Here is a 15,963-nt window from a genome sequence, read left to right as displayed (position 1 = left end):
TTGGCTTATCGCCCTTGTTGCAAATACTTAGATTACTATTCAAAATATACTGCAAGAGTGACTCACCTCTGGTGTTTATATTTGAGCTACCCCATACGGTGTGCCTTGCGTTTGCATCACACCCTATTAGGACATCATCCTTCCTGTTCTCCTCTACTAGTCTGGCGAGCGGGGCCGGTGGTAAGTCTTCGTCATGGGCCAAGTAGGCTGAGACCAAGAAGAAGGGCTTTTCCTTCTGTTCCACCTTTACCACTGTGATATCTGCTGTGCTGTAATTAGGACAAAGAAATGCATTTATACTTTTATTGATAAGAATGCATGCCCTAGGTTTACCTCTGTTCCGTGTGTAAAACAGGTTATATTTGCTGCTGTTTAGCCCTTTAATGGTATCATCATTGACCCAGGGCTCCTGTACTAGGCTGATGTCGATGCCCCTCTCGTTCACGAGGGTTGTCAGATTAGCTGTAGCACTCTTCGAGTGCTGCAGGTTTATCTGTATGCATCTTATGTTATTGGGCATCACGGGTTTCTTCGATGCCCACATTCCTTAGCAACTGGCTGGCGTCGTCGACCTCTTCCGTGTCGTCTTCGTCAGCCGCTTTGTCGCCTTGGAAGATTTTTAGTCTAGCCTTGCGGATTCCGAAGCTGATTTTGTAGTCAGTCTTCTTCAGAGCCTCAATGGACTCATCACAAATGGCCACTAGTATTGGCTTGCTTGCTTTATTAGGTTTTTCCTCCTTGATTAGCTGCCACTCATCTATACCTGGTATAGATTTGTTCTACAGCTTAATGCACCTCAGGAGTTTTTCGCCTGGCTCCTCTAGAGGGGGTAACCAAATGCGAGCACGAGGTCTCTTTGGAATGTCCCTGGCGGGTATAAGCCTCAATTGGAGGCCTACGAAGGCGTTGCTAATTTTAGCAACACTACCCGTCAGGAAATCTAGCGAGGCCTGGTCCGCGCACTTGATGACCCTGTAGGCCCTGAGGGTCTCAGAGGAGTCAAACTCCGGGTGAGGACCCGCAGGATTGTCGAGTACATAGCTCAGCACCATACTCGACAATCTGACGTCGATCTCCACCCATCTCTCCTGTATTGTGCTCGGAGAGGAGGAATTTCCATCTATAATGCCCACCTGCAGGCTATCCCTGGCTACATCGCAGAAATGCCTTGCCGTTGTTGTGCTGCTGTGTTCACCTTCACTCCGCCTCGGTTTTTTGGGCTGAGTTCCGGGTACCTCTGTGATGGAGCGATTTTTCTTCTGAGAAGTGCTCTCTCGTTTGCTCTCTACTTGAGGTTGTGATTGCTTCCTTTTCAGGTAGCCTTCATATTCCTCTACGATGGATTTGAGGCGCTTTGTTTCAGCTTCATCAACTGGGGTACCGGCTGCCTGGTCTTTGGCTATCTTCCCTAGTATGAAGACTGCCCTCTGGTACCGGTTTTTCCTCAGCTGATTTTGGGATTTCTTGCGCTTCTTTTTGTTCTCTCCTTTAGCCGCCAGTGCACATTGGTTGGTGCTCATGGCAGCCTTGGAGGTGGACGCTTCCTGCCTTACATCTGTGGTTTTCACTGCTGTATCTACAGGTATACTTTGGTTGGTATGTCCGGTAGTACTCTTACTCGTCTCCTGGCTGGAGGCAAATAGTTCGTCTTCATCGGATTCCGTAATAGGATTCCGATAGCTCATGTCCTTAGTCGTTGCTGTTGTCGTCAATTTGGTTATTGTAGTTGGTGTTGTTGTTGTATTGTTTGCGTTCATATTTGGTCCCACGAGTAATCCGGAAAGGGTTAGTCACTCGTCCGCAGAGCCGGTATGCGGAGAGAAGGCTTTTATACCTCCGACCTCGCCTGGGCATCGGAGGGGACCGTTCGCGATCAGCTATTTATTACCCCCCGCTGACTATTTAGCCCTCGGCACGGGTACCTCGACACCTTGGCTTAGGGTGGTGTTGGTTCGGGTATCCTCATACTTCCACAATAGGAGATGAGCGTAAAACCTGGGGTTTATTCATCCATATCACTATTGTGGGAATTATGAAGTGTCCCTCTTAGTTCGTAAGATTAGAGTGCGTTTCCTTTGGGATAATACTTAATAATACTTAAGCCCCTTCGCCACGACAAGGCGACCAACTTCAAAGGAGAAGCTCCCATATACCCAATATAAAGAATTTCGAACTTTCGGGTGACTTATATAAAGTTTCTTGGTTGACGCACCTGTCTTTGGTTCTTGCAAGTTTTAAGAGTATAAAATGTTCGACGAAAAATGTGTTCCATCATCTTTTTTTTACGATCTGAGAGCAGAAAATAGTCACAGAGTCCCAATTCATGGATTTTTGGCATGGTTTGCACTGACCTCTAAAATTGTGCATTGTCTTAGTGAAACAGCACTTTCCTTTCCAAGACCAGTTTTTGCTTCAATTTCCCTTCCCTTCAAGAATCAATATTTTATCAACAAGCGAAATTTCACAATAAAAAAGTTGTTTCACTCAAAATGATATAATTCAAAAACGAATGATCCGACAAATTTTTACACGTGACTTTTAAAGGTTAGAGCTAAATAAAAATAATATGGATATAATTCTAGCAGCGCCATCTGTGTGACAGGCCGTGAAAGTTTCAATTGATCTGTTCAATTAAAATGTGTTAAAAAGTTTCTCTGACTAGCCGTATGCTAGCTATATGGGAATTCGGGCAATACCCAATACCGTTTTAAAAGAATTTGTAAAATTATATGGTATATCAATGATCCACGGGAAGAGCTAAGTCGCTTAGCCATGCTGGCAACTTACAAGTTTATCATAGAGTTTGTCATTTTTTATGTTGTACTAGCCAGAACGTGGATTAACTCATTAACAGTGCTTCGATGAACTTAATTTAATTTATTTCGATAAAGCTCCTTTAAAGACCAGTGTATTAGACTATTTTGGTTTTCCTGTGAGGAATCAAGACAAATCCTGGGTTCCACATAAATGACAAGAACCTAGGCATTTGTCATTTGCTATACCAATGATTTGGACGGAACCAAAGGATCATGTAAGTGATTGTTATTTTTGTTTGACTCAAACAAAAGGTATCAGTACCACTAGAATCACTAACTCCAGGTCATAAAAATGTTAAAAATGATCCTCTAGGGAACCTTGATGACATACTTTTACCACCGTTGCACATAAAGCTTGACCTGATAAAAAAATTTGTAAAAGCTAAGCATAAAGATGGAGATGGATTTTTATATCTAAAAGAGAAATTCCCTAAACTCAGCGAGGCGAAAATGAAAGAGGGAATATTTGTGGGCCCACAAATACGGCAATTGATGAAGGATAAGAGCTTTGAAGAAAAACTGAATGATCAGGAAAAACTCGCCTGGAAATGTTTTGTGAATGTTGTTCAAAATTTTCTGGGTAACCATAAAGTGGGAAATTACAAAGATTTAATAAATGAACTTATGATATCATTTAAAGCTTTGGGATGTAATCTGTCCTTGAAAATACGTATGCTGGACTCTCATCTGGATTTCTTTCCGTCAAATTTGGGTGCTGTAAGTGACGAACAAGGTGAGAGGTTCCATCGAGACATTTCCTTAATGGAGACTTAAAAGGGACCTACCGGAAGCCAAATATTCAAGAAAATCATAAGTATCTATTAGATATTAAAAAATAATTCTGTAAGTGAGGCTGAATTTTGTACTTTGTACGAAAATATATGTTTTGATGTCAAAAGAAAACATGATGTGTACATTTTTTCATTGATAAATTATTATTTGGTGGCCCTAGTATATTCAAAATTTGATATAAATTTTCATGTGACAAAAAAAAATTACAAACTTGTTGACCAGTGTAATGTTTTAAACATCAAAGTTAAAAGAAAATTATCTTTATAATAGATAAATCATCGACCATTAAATCGAACTAAATCTTAATATTGTTGCTATCTTTTTAATGTAATACATCAATATGTTTTGAGACCCGAGTGCAGCAAGCAGTTTTGACCGTTTAACAAAGAAAATATAATTTTTCTAATTAATAAAAAGGGTGGCGTCATATGCATCCCCTCAGTTGTTACGTTTTGGTACATAATTCATAAATGTATAAATGTAGCAAACACTATAATATATTTTAACGTATAATTTATCAACATTTGTATATGTATTTTTTTAGATGATCACGTACAAAACCCTGTGAATGAAATTGTTGAAATCTGCTCAAAGTCGACAACTAGTTCGGAGGCATATAAGAGACAGAAAATTAATTCCAACCTTCAATTGCGTTTACGTTTAAATCAACAAACTGTGAATAGCAACAGCAACAAAAACAAGTGTTCTACTGAAACCACCAGCGATTTTCCAGTTAGTTCTCCTTCGAATCCACGAAAACGGACTGCTCTGCAAAAAAATACATTGTCAGGAGACGTTTTTGAGCGTAACCTGGCATTATTAACAACGCAAAAACCGCAAATGTCTTTGGACGAAAAAATTAACGCTTGGAAATGTGATATTGATTTCAGTGAGGTCGAAGATGTGGATAGTTTTGATGATCTTTTCAGAGAACATGAGGAATTACAAAAAGGAGTTATACAAGGCAATAGGAATGGCGCTTTCAACAGCACACAGTATGATTTTAACGTATTTCGAAATGATATCCTGCCTAGGCTTACAACAACGTCTACTTTAATAGAAAAAGATGAAAAAACTAAACCTTCTGCCACTGGTACATTTTCGGCACAACGTCGTATGCGAGCAGCTCTTGAATTTGAGTGCAAAAAACGTCAACAACAACATTTGTTAAGAGGAAGGAATACTACCCCTACATTTACATCCTCTTCTGAAAATGATTTACTTTTATGTCTTACTTCCAAACAAAAATTCAACAGCAATCAACAAAAGCTACGCCCTAGAAATTCGGAGCATGGTAATCAAGTTCTGAATGGAAAGTCTTCGTGTGATATTTTAGAATCAAAAGATAACATGTGTCGCCATTCCCAAATGGCAATAGGCGGATATCCGTCGCTTGTATCTCGTCAATTTCGGCCATCTGCAGATGAGGAATCGGTTTTTAAGTTACGCCGCCTGAATAGGGAAATTGATAAATTCAATGAAAAGAATGAGACAAATTCTCGAGGTCTTATTCAAATGCGTTTGGATTTTGCAATACAAAATAAAAGTCAACAACTTTATGAAAGAAGGAGTCAATTGTTTAAAACGCCTACATTGCCACAAAAACACCTGCCGCTACCCGTTCCCACTCAGTTACCGATGCCGAACTCAGCTGCCTTAAACGTTTCGATATTAATGTCAAAGAACACGCATAGCTTTAATCCTAGTGATATGGATAAAAACACAGAATGTCCGCTTCACCAATCAGAAGACAATGAGTTACAAACAGAAATAATATCTACATCGCCACATGAAGCTGATCAGTCCTATTCTACACTTTCCCCAGTTTCGAAAAACCTTATATCTACCAGTGCATGTCATCAACAACAAGAGTTTTGCAATTATTTGGGATTGACCGGCATGTCCACTGCTAATGCAGTAGCAAATGCAGTAGCTGAATTGGCCAAGTGTAATTTAACTAGACGTTCTTTGCGTGTGCGCCGGTTGAAGCAACAAGAGAAAAGTGAAAATAACCAAAAAATTACAAATTCAAAAGACATTATATTAGACGATAAGTATGTAGAAACAACAATAGGCGAAAGGTTAAGTGCAGCCGAAATTGTTGAAAAGAAGGAAACTACGGAGATGTCAGCAAATTTACGGTAAGTGAATTGTGGTTATTGCTATAAAAAAATGCAGTGCTAATATACATTTATATTTACTTATTCAAGAACTAATTCAAGTCTATGGAAGATATCTTGTTTAATAAAAAAAAGTTTCACGTACAAGAACAGAATTTTGAGCGTTCAGTTTATATGGCAGCTATAAGCTATAGGGTCTGAAATCGGCGGTTCCGACAAAACTTCTTGGGAAAATTTGTGTGAACAAATATTTCAAAAAATACCTATTACCTTAGTAAAGAAATTATATGAGCACGACTTCAGGCTATTCAATTTTTAATATAAAGAGCGTTTACAAAGTTTTGGTTTTTACACATTTAACACAATTAGAAAGCAAATAGATGTTAAAAAGAAAATATTTATATGTACATGTTAAAAAATTGTCATTGATTGTAATGAATATGCTCTCTCTTATTAATTTTGACTTGGTTAAGTTGAGATGGCATTGTTTCAATCAAAGGTTTTAGCTTTAACATGGCGATTGAAGCCCATTTCCGCTGCATTGCCTTTTTAAATACTTTTGTATTAAAAGGTCGTAGGGTAATCTGGGCTGTTCTTTTGACATTATTTTTTTCATAGAAATTTTTATTCTACAATAGAACTTTTTTTACTTTATCATGAGGTAAATCGTGGAGTGTATAAACAATTTTTTCGGAATTTTTTGATGACATCTGTCGGAGAAATGGCTGGGTGAATGAGACGCTGTTTTTCACTGGCGAATGGTTATCGTCCCTACTAGAATCATGAAAAAATGTTGATAAATTAAAAAGTAATTAACGTTTTCATTTTTCCCCATGTTTTTTTACATACATTTTATCATAACATTGTCAATAAATTATAAAAAATTATGAATCTTGTAGGAACGATAGCCAGGCGTTTTGTGAACATTGAGTAGTTCGACCGGAATCATGTTCGCCAGTTTAAAAAAGTGTGTTTTAAGAAAAACGCGTTTAAAGTTGGAGGTACTGAAAAAGCATACAAAGATAGACATAAACGTTGAAAAAACGTCAAGCGGTATTATTATTTTTGGGCCTTTTTCGAAACCTTTCAATGGTAAAATCAATTTCTGCATTAATTCTAAGGGTATAAGGTAACAGAAAGTGCAAAAACAAAAAAAAAAAATTGAAAAAAGATTACCCTACTGACCCCTTAAACTGAGATCCATTTTTTAAAGCTCTATCAGATAATAGTCCCCACAGATCTTCGATAAGGATTATATCCGTTCTTTTTCCTGACCATTTTCTTGCTGGTAAAAATGCCTTACAAATTCTATCTATTTACTATCGAGCAAATCAAAATACATTGGGGCATACATATGTATTTGTCGTTATGTAGCATATTAGAGTTTTTCCTTTATAACAAGGCAGCCCACAACCATGTACTCGTCGGAGACAAGTGCGCCGAGAATTTGTAGTACCATAGAAAGAATAGTTGGCTTTGAGCGTATATTTTTGGTTTTCTAGCTTGAGTAGGATTTTTCGCAAATTACTAATTGTAGTTCTATGGCGGTTTGGTACTGTGCAAATTCATATTATTTTCATATCACATTCACGCAAACTTAACCCATTACTGCCAGCCTATATATCTCGCCGTACGATTTTTTCGAAAATTTATGGGGCATACCTGACATATGTATGCGATGGGTTATAAAATACCCAATGGGATAATAAGGGTTCTAAGCGCACCTGAAATTTAAAATACTTGTATGTGACAACCTGTTGATCGGTTGTTCGCCATGTGTCGATCAAAATCAACTGTTTTACGAAGTAGATGCAAGTGAAAATGCAATTGTGAAATAGTGCGGATGTTGAAATTGTGAATCATTTTCTGGTTTTTCAAATGTCTCAACATTGACTTTGAAAATGGGCACTTATTAATCAAAATTTTGTCCTGTCTTTTAAGTAGTGTATATTATTTTACATTTCCTCTATGATTTAGAAAAAAAGTAAGGTCAATATATCTAAACACTTGCGAGATATGATTTCAGAATCCGAAAATATTGACTAGATTTTTATTTTCTTCTATATTCGACGAAATACTTTATAATAACAATCTGCTATAAAAACAAGAGACTAGCGAGAGTTACAATACAAAATATGTATGCACATAAGTATAATTTCTTTACTAAGGTATTATTAATCAGATTTGGTATCAACTTAGTTATTAATATTATTCTTTGTTTTTTCGTGTTCGAAACACAGTGAAATTTCCAAACACGGACAGCCTCTTAAGCTTACAAAACCAATTTAGAGGAAGGATTTGATTATTTGTTTGTTCGAATTAAAAGACTCCGAAACAAACGGGGTTTTCAATAGGGATGCTACAAAAGTACACCGATAGAGACTCTTTTTTGACATTTCTTTTCAGTAAGGCTTGCCATTTCATCATGGAAATATATTTCGAAATTCGGAGAAATGTGTTTTATTTGCAATCTATGTATTTTAAAAATAATAAGCAAATGAGATAACAAAATCATAATCTGACTTATGATATTGATGTCCAGTGATATCAATAATAATATACAATATTCATATCAAATGTTCTTATTTCTAGTGCTTATATTAACAAACTTAATACTAATATTTAATACCGTAGTAATATATGCTATTAAATATTTAGTACTTAATTCCTAAATGGGAGATCTATAATATGTTGTCTTTTGAGTCTTTTGATTGCCAAAGGATTGTCATGATAACTGATTCTGTGTAAATATGCTGTACTAAATCTTTTAATCTCAGCTTTAACAAAAGCATAAACATATTAAGATGTGTATGAATGGCTTTATTCGTTATAAACCAAGGGGCGTTTGTAATTAGTCTTAGGGTTTTTGACTGAAATCTTTGTAAAATTTCAATATTTGAATTACTAGCAGTGCCCCAGAGCTGCACACTGTAGGTCCAGATAGGTTTTAGTATGCCTTTATATAATAGCAATTTATTTTCAAGATGTAACGGCGATTTATATCCGAGTAGCCAATACAGTTCTTTGGTTTTTATTTTTAATTGCTTATTTTTAGCTTGTACGAGGGCTGCTATATATATTTCTTGCCTAACAATGAAAATAAGAATATTTATCAACGAAAATGGTTTTATTGTTTTTCAAAATATTCTCCATCAAGATTTATACACTTTTGCATGCGCTCAAACCAATTTTCGAAGCACTTTTTCCACTCCGATTGAGACACCTCCAAAACATGGTTTTTGAATGCTTCAACAGCATCTTCTGGCGACGAAAATCGTTGACCACGCATTCTTTTCTTGATGTGTGGGAATAAAAAGAAGTCATTGGGTGCCAAGTCAGGGCTGTACGGCGGATGACCCATCAATTCGACGTTTTGGCCGGCCAAAAAGGCGCTGGTTTGAGCCGATGTGTGAGAGCTCGCATTGTCATGGTGCACAATGATTCGTCTTCTCTTGTTCGTTTTTTGAATTTCTCCGAAGACTTCAGGCAAACAAATGGTGGTGTACCACTCAGAATTAACCGTCCTACGTTGCTCAAGCGGAACAGTCGCCACATGACCAGTTTTGCCGAAGAAACAGGCGACCAATTGCTTCGAAGTGCTTCTTCCACGAACAACTTTCGTTGGATTTGGCTCGTCTTGGAAGACCCACACGGTCGATTGCTGTTTTGTTTCGGGCTCATACGCAGAGATCCATAATTCGTCACGAGTGACGATCTTATAAACGTCTTTTGAAGCACCGCGATCGTATTTTTTCAGCATTTCTTTACACCAATCCACACGAGCCTTTTTTTGAGCGATTGTCAAATTCTGCGGGATCCAACGAGAACAAACCTTTTTTACGGCCAGGTGTTCATGCAATATCGAATGTATGCTGGTGGGAGAAATGCATAGGCATGCCTCTATCTGAAGGTAAGTATGTTACTTGACGGTCTTGCATTATCAGTTCACGTACGGCATCGATGTTTTCTGCCAAAACGGCTGTTTTTGGACGACCTTCACCGAATTCGTCTTCTTAAGCGAGCGTCGGCCACGATTGAATTCGTTGTACCAGTTTTTCACAGTGCTATAGGATGGTGCTTCATAGCCATACAAAGATTTTAGTTCATCGATGCACTCTTGTCGTGATAATCCACGTCGAAAGTTGTGAAAAATGATCGCACGAAAATGTTCACGAGTTAATTCCATTTTTTGGCCGAAATGAATTTTTTAATCCGTATGTGCTGTTTCCATGTTAACCGTTTGTCCAAGTGCATGCCGAGGTATTTACCGCTATCACTTTTAGGTATAGCATTGCCATTTAAAAGCAATGAAGGACTATCGCTTCGCCTTAATGTAAATAAAATATGCACGTTTACTTTCATTCTCCAGCAATCTAACCAAGTTTGTATCTTATTCAATTCTTCTTGCACCAAATTAGTTGCTTCAACAGGAGGCTGGCTTAACGACAATAGAGCAGTGTCGTCAGCATATGTAGCAATTAATAAATTTTCAGTTTCAGGTATGTCAGAGGTAAAAATGGTGTAAATTACAGGACCAAGACGCTACCCTGTGGTACTCCAGCATTTATGAATCTTATGTCAGACGTTTCGTCATTTATTTTTTACATAAAATGACCCACCAGTTAAATAAGACTTAAGAATTAGATATACCTGAGAGGAGAATATGTTTTTTAATTTATATAGTAGATCAAGATGCCAAACTTTATCAAATGCTTGCTGAATGTCCAAAAATGCTGCTAAACAGTACTCTTTACGTTCTAAAGTGTCAGTAATATAGTTAACTACACGGTGACATTGTTCGGGTGTACCGTGATAACAGCGAAACCCAAATTGATGTGCAGGTATTACCTTATTCTCCTTTAGTAGTGGCAATATTCTACACAAAAATATTTTTTCAAATATTTTGGAGAATAAGGACAACAAACTTATTGGTCTATATGAAGTGATTTCATTCTCGGCTTTACCTGGTTTGAGTACCATCACAATTTCTGCACACTTCCACTGAGTAGAGAATTGGTTCAGCCTTAATATTGAATTATAGATAAGTGTAAGAAACATAATTCCTTTTTTACGTAAGCACTTAGCTACTCTGGCATCAATTTTGTCATACCCTGGAGATTTTTTGTTGTTCAGCTTCTCGATTTCAGAACGTATTTCGGCGGGCGTAATATGTTTCATTGGTAGAGATAGTTGACACAGTATATCAAGAAATTCTAATATTGCAGCATCATTGTTGGTACCACTACAACCAAAAGCAGTGAACGTTGCTTCAAGGTATTTACTGTACGCATTTGCTTTGCTTTTGTCTGATCTTTAGATATTTTGTATCATTCCAAATCTTATGATCTTCATTATTTCTATAATTAAACTCTCAATATATCAATATAATCAGAAATCGATTAATTTTGATTGAAGTCTTTTAATTTTTCTTTTAGCTCTTTTGTGGCTTTATTTAGAGTAGTTTTGAAACGTCCTTTACTCTGAATTAATGATTTAATCTCTGCAGATACATGAATCAGTTTATGAGATGTAAATTCATTCCTTTTTTGGGAAGTGGCAGGAAAAGATGCTTTGTGAATTAGGTTTTTAAAACCTTCGACTGCATCATCCAGTTCAACTTGAGATTTAAGTGTTAAGTATTATATTTTGCGAAATCCAAACTTGAAAAAGTCCAATTTCACTTTTATTGCTTAAAGCAAAATATTTTCTTTGCTTAACATTAACTGAAGTGTTGTATCTCACTATGATAGGCGAGTGATCAGAGCTTAGTTCATCAGAGCTAACAGCATCTAACAGTTGAGTTGGAATACCTTTGTATACAGCAAAATCGAGGTCGGCTCATCGCTTGACAGAGTTCGTAAATTATTCTTTATAATGCATTTATAAAGCCTCTACCCTTTGGATTTGTAGTACGTGAGCCCCACCAGGGATGCTTAGCATTGTAATCACCTCCTACAAAAAATCTTTGACCGAGAGAGCTGAAGAAACTGTGATATTCCGTGGTTGTTATACTATGCCTTGGTGGTGGGTACAAAGCATAAATGTGTAAATCATTATCGTTAGACTTTATTTTTATTCCGGCAGCTTGTATAGACGGCGATTAAATTGGTTCAAGTGCGTCATATTTGATACAAGACTTAATTTAGATTGCACAGCCAGCATGAGCCCTGTTATTTGGATGATTAGAGGCGACTATATCATAATTTTTTATTTGTAAGAATGTTTTATTCGTGAAGTGGGTTTCTGACACTAACATAATGTCAATAAATTTTGATTTAAAAATATTTAAATTTCTTGAGTATGACGGGATATGCCATTGGCATTCCATTTTGCTAATTTTAAGTTCACTTGCATAGCTTGTTAAGAAGTAGAGACATCATGTTAAGTAGAGTGTTTGTTAATTCTATTTGTTTTTCTAGCAGCTGTTCAATTTATTTATCATCGCATTTTGTTCATTTTTCGTATTACTTTTTAGTACATTAGAATAAGTCTGCTTAGTGTTGTCACTTGCCTCATTGTTAGTGGAATTTAATTTAGGTAACCCATTACTTAAGCTAGGGAAGTTTTGTTGGTCCATATATTCTTTCGTTTCAAATAACGACTCTCAATATACAATTTAAATTAAATTTATATTTCTTTGCAATAATATATTTTTAAGAAATTATAGAATTTTTGAAATTTTATATGAGCTTGAGAAACTGGGATATCAATGAATTTATTAATTTCTGTGAAAGTTCATTCGTACGTTCTACATCACCATTGTATCCTGAAAAAATTGCGGTTTGGTGCGTACTTCTTCCGTGATAATCGCTACCGCTCAATGATAACCGAATATTTTTGACCCGAATTGGGTTATATGGACTTGGACAATATGTGGTTCCGACAGAACGGTGCCACAAGCCACACTGCAAATGTCGCAATCTATTTATTGAAAACCAAGTTTGGTGAACGTGTTATCACACGAAATAGACCAGTCAATTGGCCGCCTTGGTGGCGCGATTTGGCGTCGTTAGAAAAAAAATTACAAGTAGACTGTGGGGCTACGTCTGGTCTATGGTCTATACCAACAAGCCGGCGACGATTGCAAAAGAAATCGAGCTCCATACTTAATGGCATCGAATGTACTTTCACAGGAATAAATAATTTCATTGTTTTTTTTTAATATAACAAAAACGGGTTGGGATGTTTTTGTTATATTAAAAAAAAACTCTCGTAGCGTTCTCATTGAAAAACCCGTTACTTGACGGATTTGAAGAAATCCGTTCACTTTTGGGACGCTACACTCTCTCCGCTTTGTTATATTTTCAAAAAAGTTAGGGATCTTTACCAAAACACCAATAATATAATCCAAGATGTAAAAAAATTACCTAAAAAATTACTTACATAGCCCGGCCAAATAATCAGAAGGAACAATAAAAGAATGTGGATTTTTTCTTGGCTTTTATTATTAAAAGAACTGAAAAATTTGTCAAAAAATATTTTGTAGTGGACAGCAAATGTATTTTTTCCCAATGAATCAAGTTAACTTTTGAGGCACCAACGCAAACCATTTAAATGAGTTAAGCATCTACCCCCTATACACGGTAAAACTGGCGCATCCTAATAGAACAGCTGAACTCACCACGTCCGATGACACCATATCCATACATCACCACACAACACAACTCACCAAACAATCAACACACTTAACAAAAAGGATGGGAAAAGGGATAGCGAACACAATTCGCTAAAAAACTCATCGCACATCAACATTCGCTTGTGCACTGCGCCGCGTTAGCACTCTACGCTAATTTACTTCGTCTATAAAGATATACCCTGCGCGGCTTCAACAACTCTCTGATCTACGATTAGCCGATTCGACCTCGATCCGCGGAACCCCGATCGGCAGCTCCGGCAAATCATTTCTGAATTGAAGTCTCTCCATCCGTCGATATTTATAACTTTATAAAATATAAATTTATTTTATAAATAAAATTGTTAACAAGCCAAAGTGTGTAAAGCGGTTTTTATTTTAATTAAGCAGTAGTGTGTACTCCACAATATATTGGATATACACTTAAACAAGGTCCTTCGAGCCTTAACGAAAGGCACCTTCGGCTTGTCACAGTCAAATTAAAAACAATAATAATTCACATAAATTGGCTTAATAACAATAATAAGTGGATTTGGTGGCAAAAACCAAACCAAGTTCGGTAAAAAAGTGCACTGACACAAAGTGTAGAAGAAAACAAAAACAAAAACATTGTGCGCGAATTTAAAACAAAGTATAATAAACAATTTCAACAAATGAAAAACAATAAAAACCACAAAAGACTAATGTGGTGAACACATAGAGCGCGACAGACTGCAAACTACATCTGTCAAATATTAAAATACACACGTTCTTATGGGCAGTGTTATTTTGACAGCTACACGACTACACGACTGCAGGCCGACAGTTGTCGTTCTCGCTAACTTCAATATCCTCCTATTTTTGCCAACGACAGTAGGACGACTGTAGAGTTGACAGTAGAATGGAAGATAGAAAGAGGAGGTAGAGTGGTGATGCCACTAATATGTAAAATGTAAAATTATTCACAGCTCTAACAAACTTGACATTATTTTACAAATAAAAGCATAAAATAGCTATATTATACCTCTATTATATCATTTGTAATAAAAATTGATAATTTAAAGCAAAAATATTTACCTATTTACTTATTTTTTGCATAAAAAATTTCATTTTGAACAAAATATTAAAATTTCATTGACGTGAAAGGAATTAGTATGGCCACAACGAAATTGTGTATATACAAAATGGACAACTGCGTTGTTTTGTGTACATGCCGGCCATTGTGTTGTTGTTGCTTCTCAAAATGTACATGTAGTAAGATGAACAACGACGTTTTCAGTTCACTGTCGTGCTGCTGCAGTCTGTCGCGCTCTATGTGTTCACCACTTAAGACAATCGGGCGCGAAAACTTATAGCAAAACATAAATACAAACAAGGTAAAACAAATATTCGGGCGCGAACACAAATTATCTACTAATTACAACACAACAAAAACTACCAGCCGTTCTCGTATCCAGCAGACTTCAGGAGTGGAAAAGGAATTGGAACAAAACGCCCAGGCTTGTAAACACCTACAGCGCATAAAACGCCCCCTTGAGGAAAAACGAAGTGAGCGTATTTATTTCATTTCCTTAAATCTATTTAATGCGCATATGTATGTAAAAAATACGTTTGATATAAAATCCGTATTTCGAAATCCGTTTTAACAGCGAAAAAACGGTTGCCAAACTACATATACCAGTTTCGAGTTTATTTTGCGGGAAAAACCGAACACAGTTTGGTATAAAGATTATATATCAATATATGTTTATAAATAATATTACTGTATTGCCGAGGTACTAGCTTACCTTTGTGTATTCAAATACACATATTAACAAATAAAAAAAAATATCAATTTACTTCTCATATTTTCCGGCATACCTCTTATGTTTAACAACAACAAGCAGGAGTGCATAAATTAAGTAAGCAAAGGCACCTACAATAATCAAAAATTGTAACAGAAAAAACAAAGCAAGAATTGAAAAAAAAATACATATTCGCATATATACCTAGAGGAGATATATTTTTCCTCATATATTCTTAATATACATACATACCACAAAAAATATACACAGAAACCTTAACATACAAATTACATACTTATAAAATCAGAAATATTATATTAGAACATATGATTAGTTACATACATACGTACATATGTATACAGATGCGTGCAACCAATTAACAACGACTTGCCCTTATAAATTAAATAGCAATTTCTGTAAAATTTTTAAGCGTAAAAATATATATTTTTTTTAGTTCTCTTCTGTGAAAGTATGGTCAAATTTAGCTGTAAAAAAATCTTGATAAAATCCCGTTATTCTGAAACAGTTCAGTCTTTTATCCAGAAGTGAGTAAAACGGTCGTGCATATAATTAACAACGCGTGTTGAATTCTTAAGATTTCTTATAAATTAGTTGTGTACAGGTAACTAAATAGGTATTTATATTTTTATTAAAATAAGTTACTATTAAGGAAATAAATAATTTTAGTGAAAAAAAAAATCGGCATGCGCAAGTCTTGTGATGAATAAGGATAGGACAGATGCACAAGGATAGGAAATCTTACGGAGATATTGCAAGGACTCTAAATATTTCCAAACGTATGGCTTTTAAGGTATTAAAAACCACAAACCAAGTGCTTA

General features: G+C 36.1%; 1 protein-coding gene across 1 annotated transcript in view; it reads left to right on the top strand.

Moving 5' to 3' along the window:
- LOC120767443 overlaps positions 1 to 15,963 on the top strand; it is a 76,319-nt gene that overhangs the window by 22,973 nt on the left and 37,383 nt on the right. The window contains exon 3 of the mRNA XM_040093505.1: positions 4,153 to 5,749. Coding sequence (XP_039949439.1) covers positions 4,153 to 5,749 — 1,597 coding nt within the window. The remainder of the gene's footprint in view (positions 1 to 4,152; positions 5,750 to 15,963) is intronic.

Source organism: Bactrocera tryoni, chromosome 2 (genome assembly GCF_016617805.1).
Source record: "Bactrocera tryoni isolate S06 chromosome 2, CSIRO_BtryS06_freeze2, whole genome shotgun sequence".
NCBI lineage: Eukaryota > Metazoa > Arthropoda > Insecta > Diptera > Tephritidae > Bactrocera > Bactrocera tryoni.
This window is presented reverse-complemented; position numbering and strand designations above follow the sequence as displayed.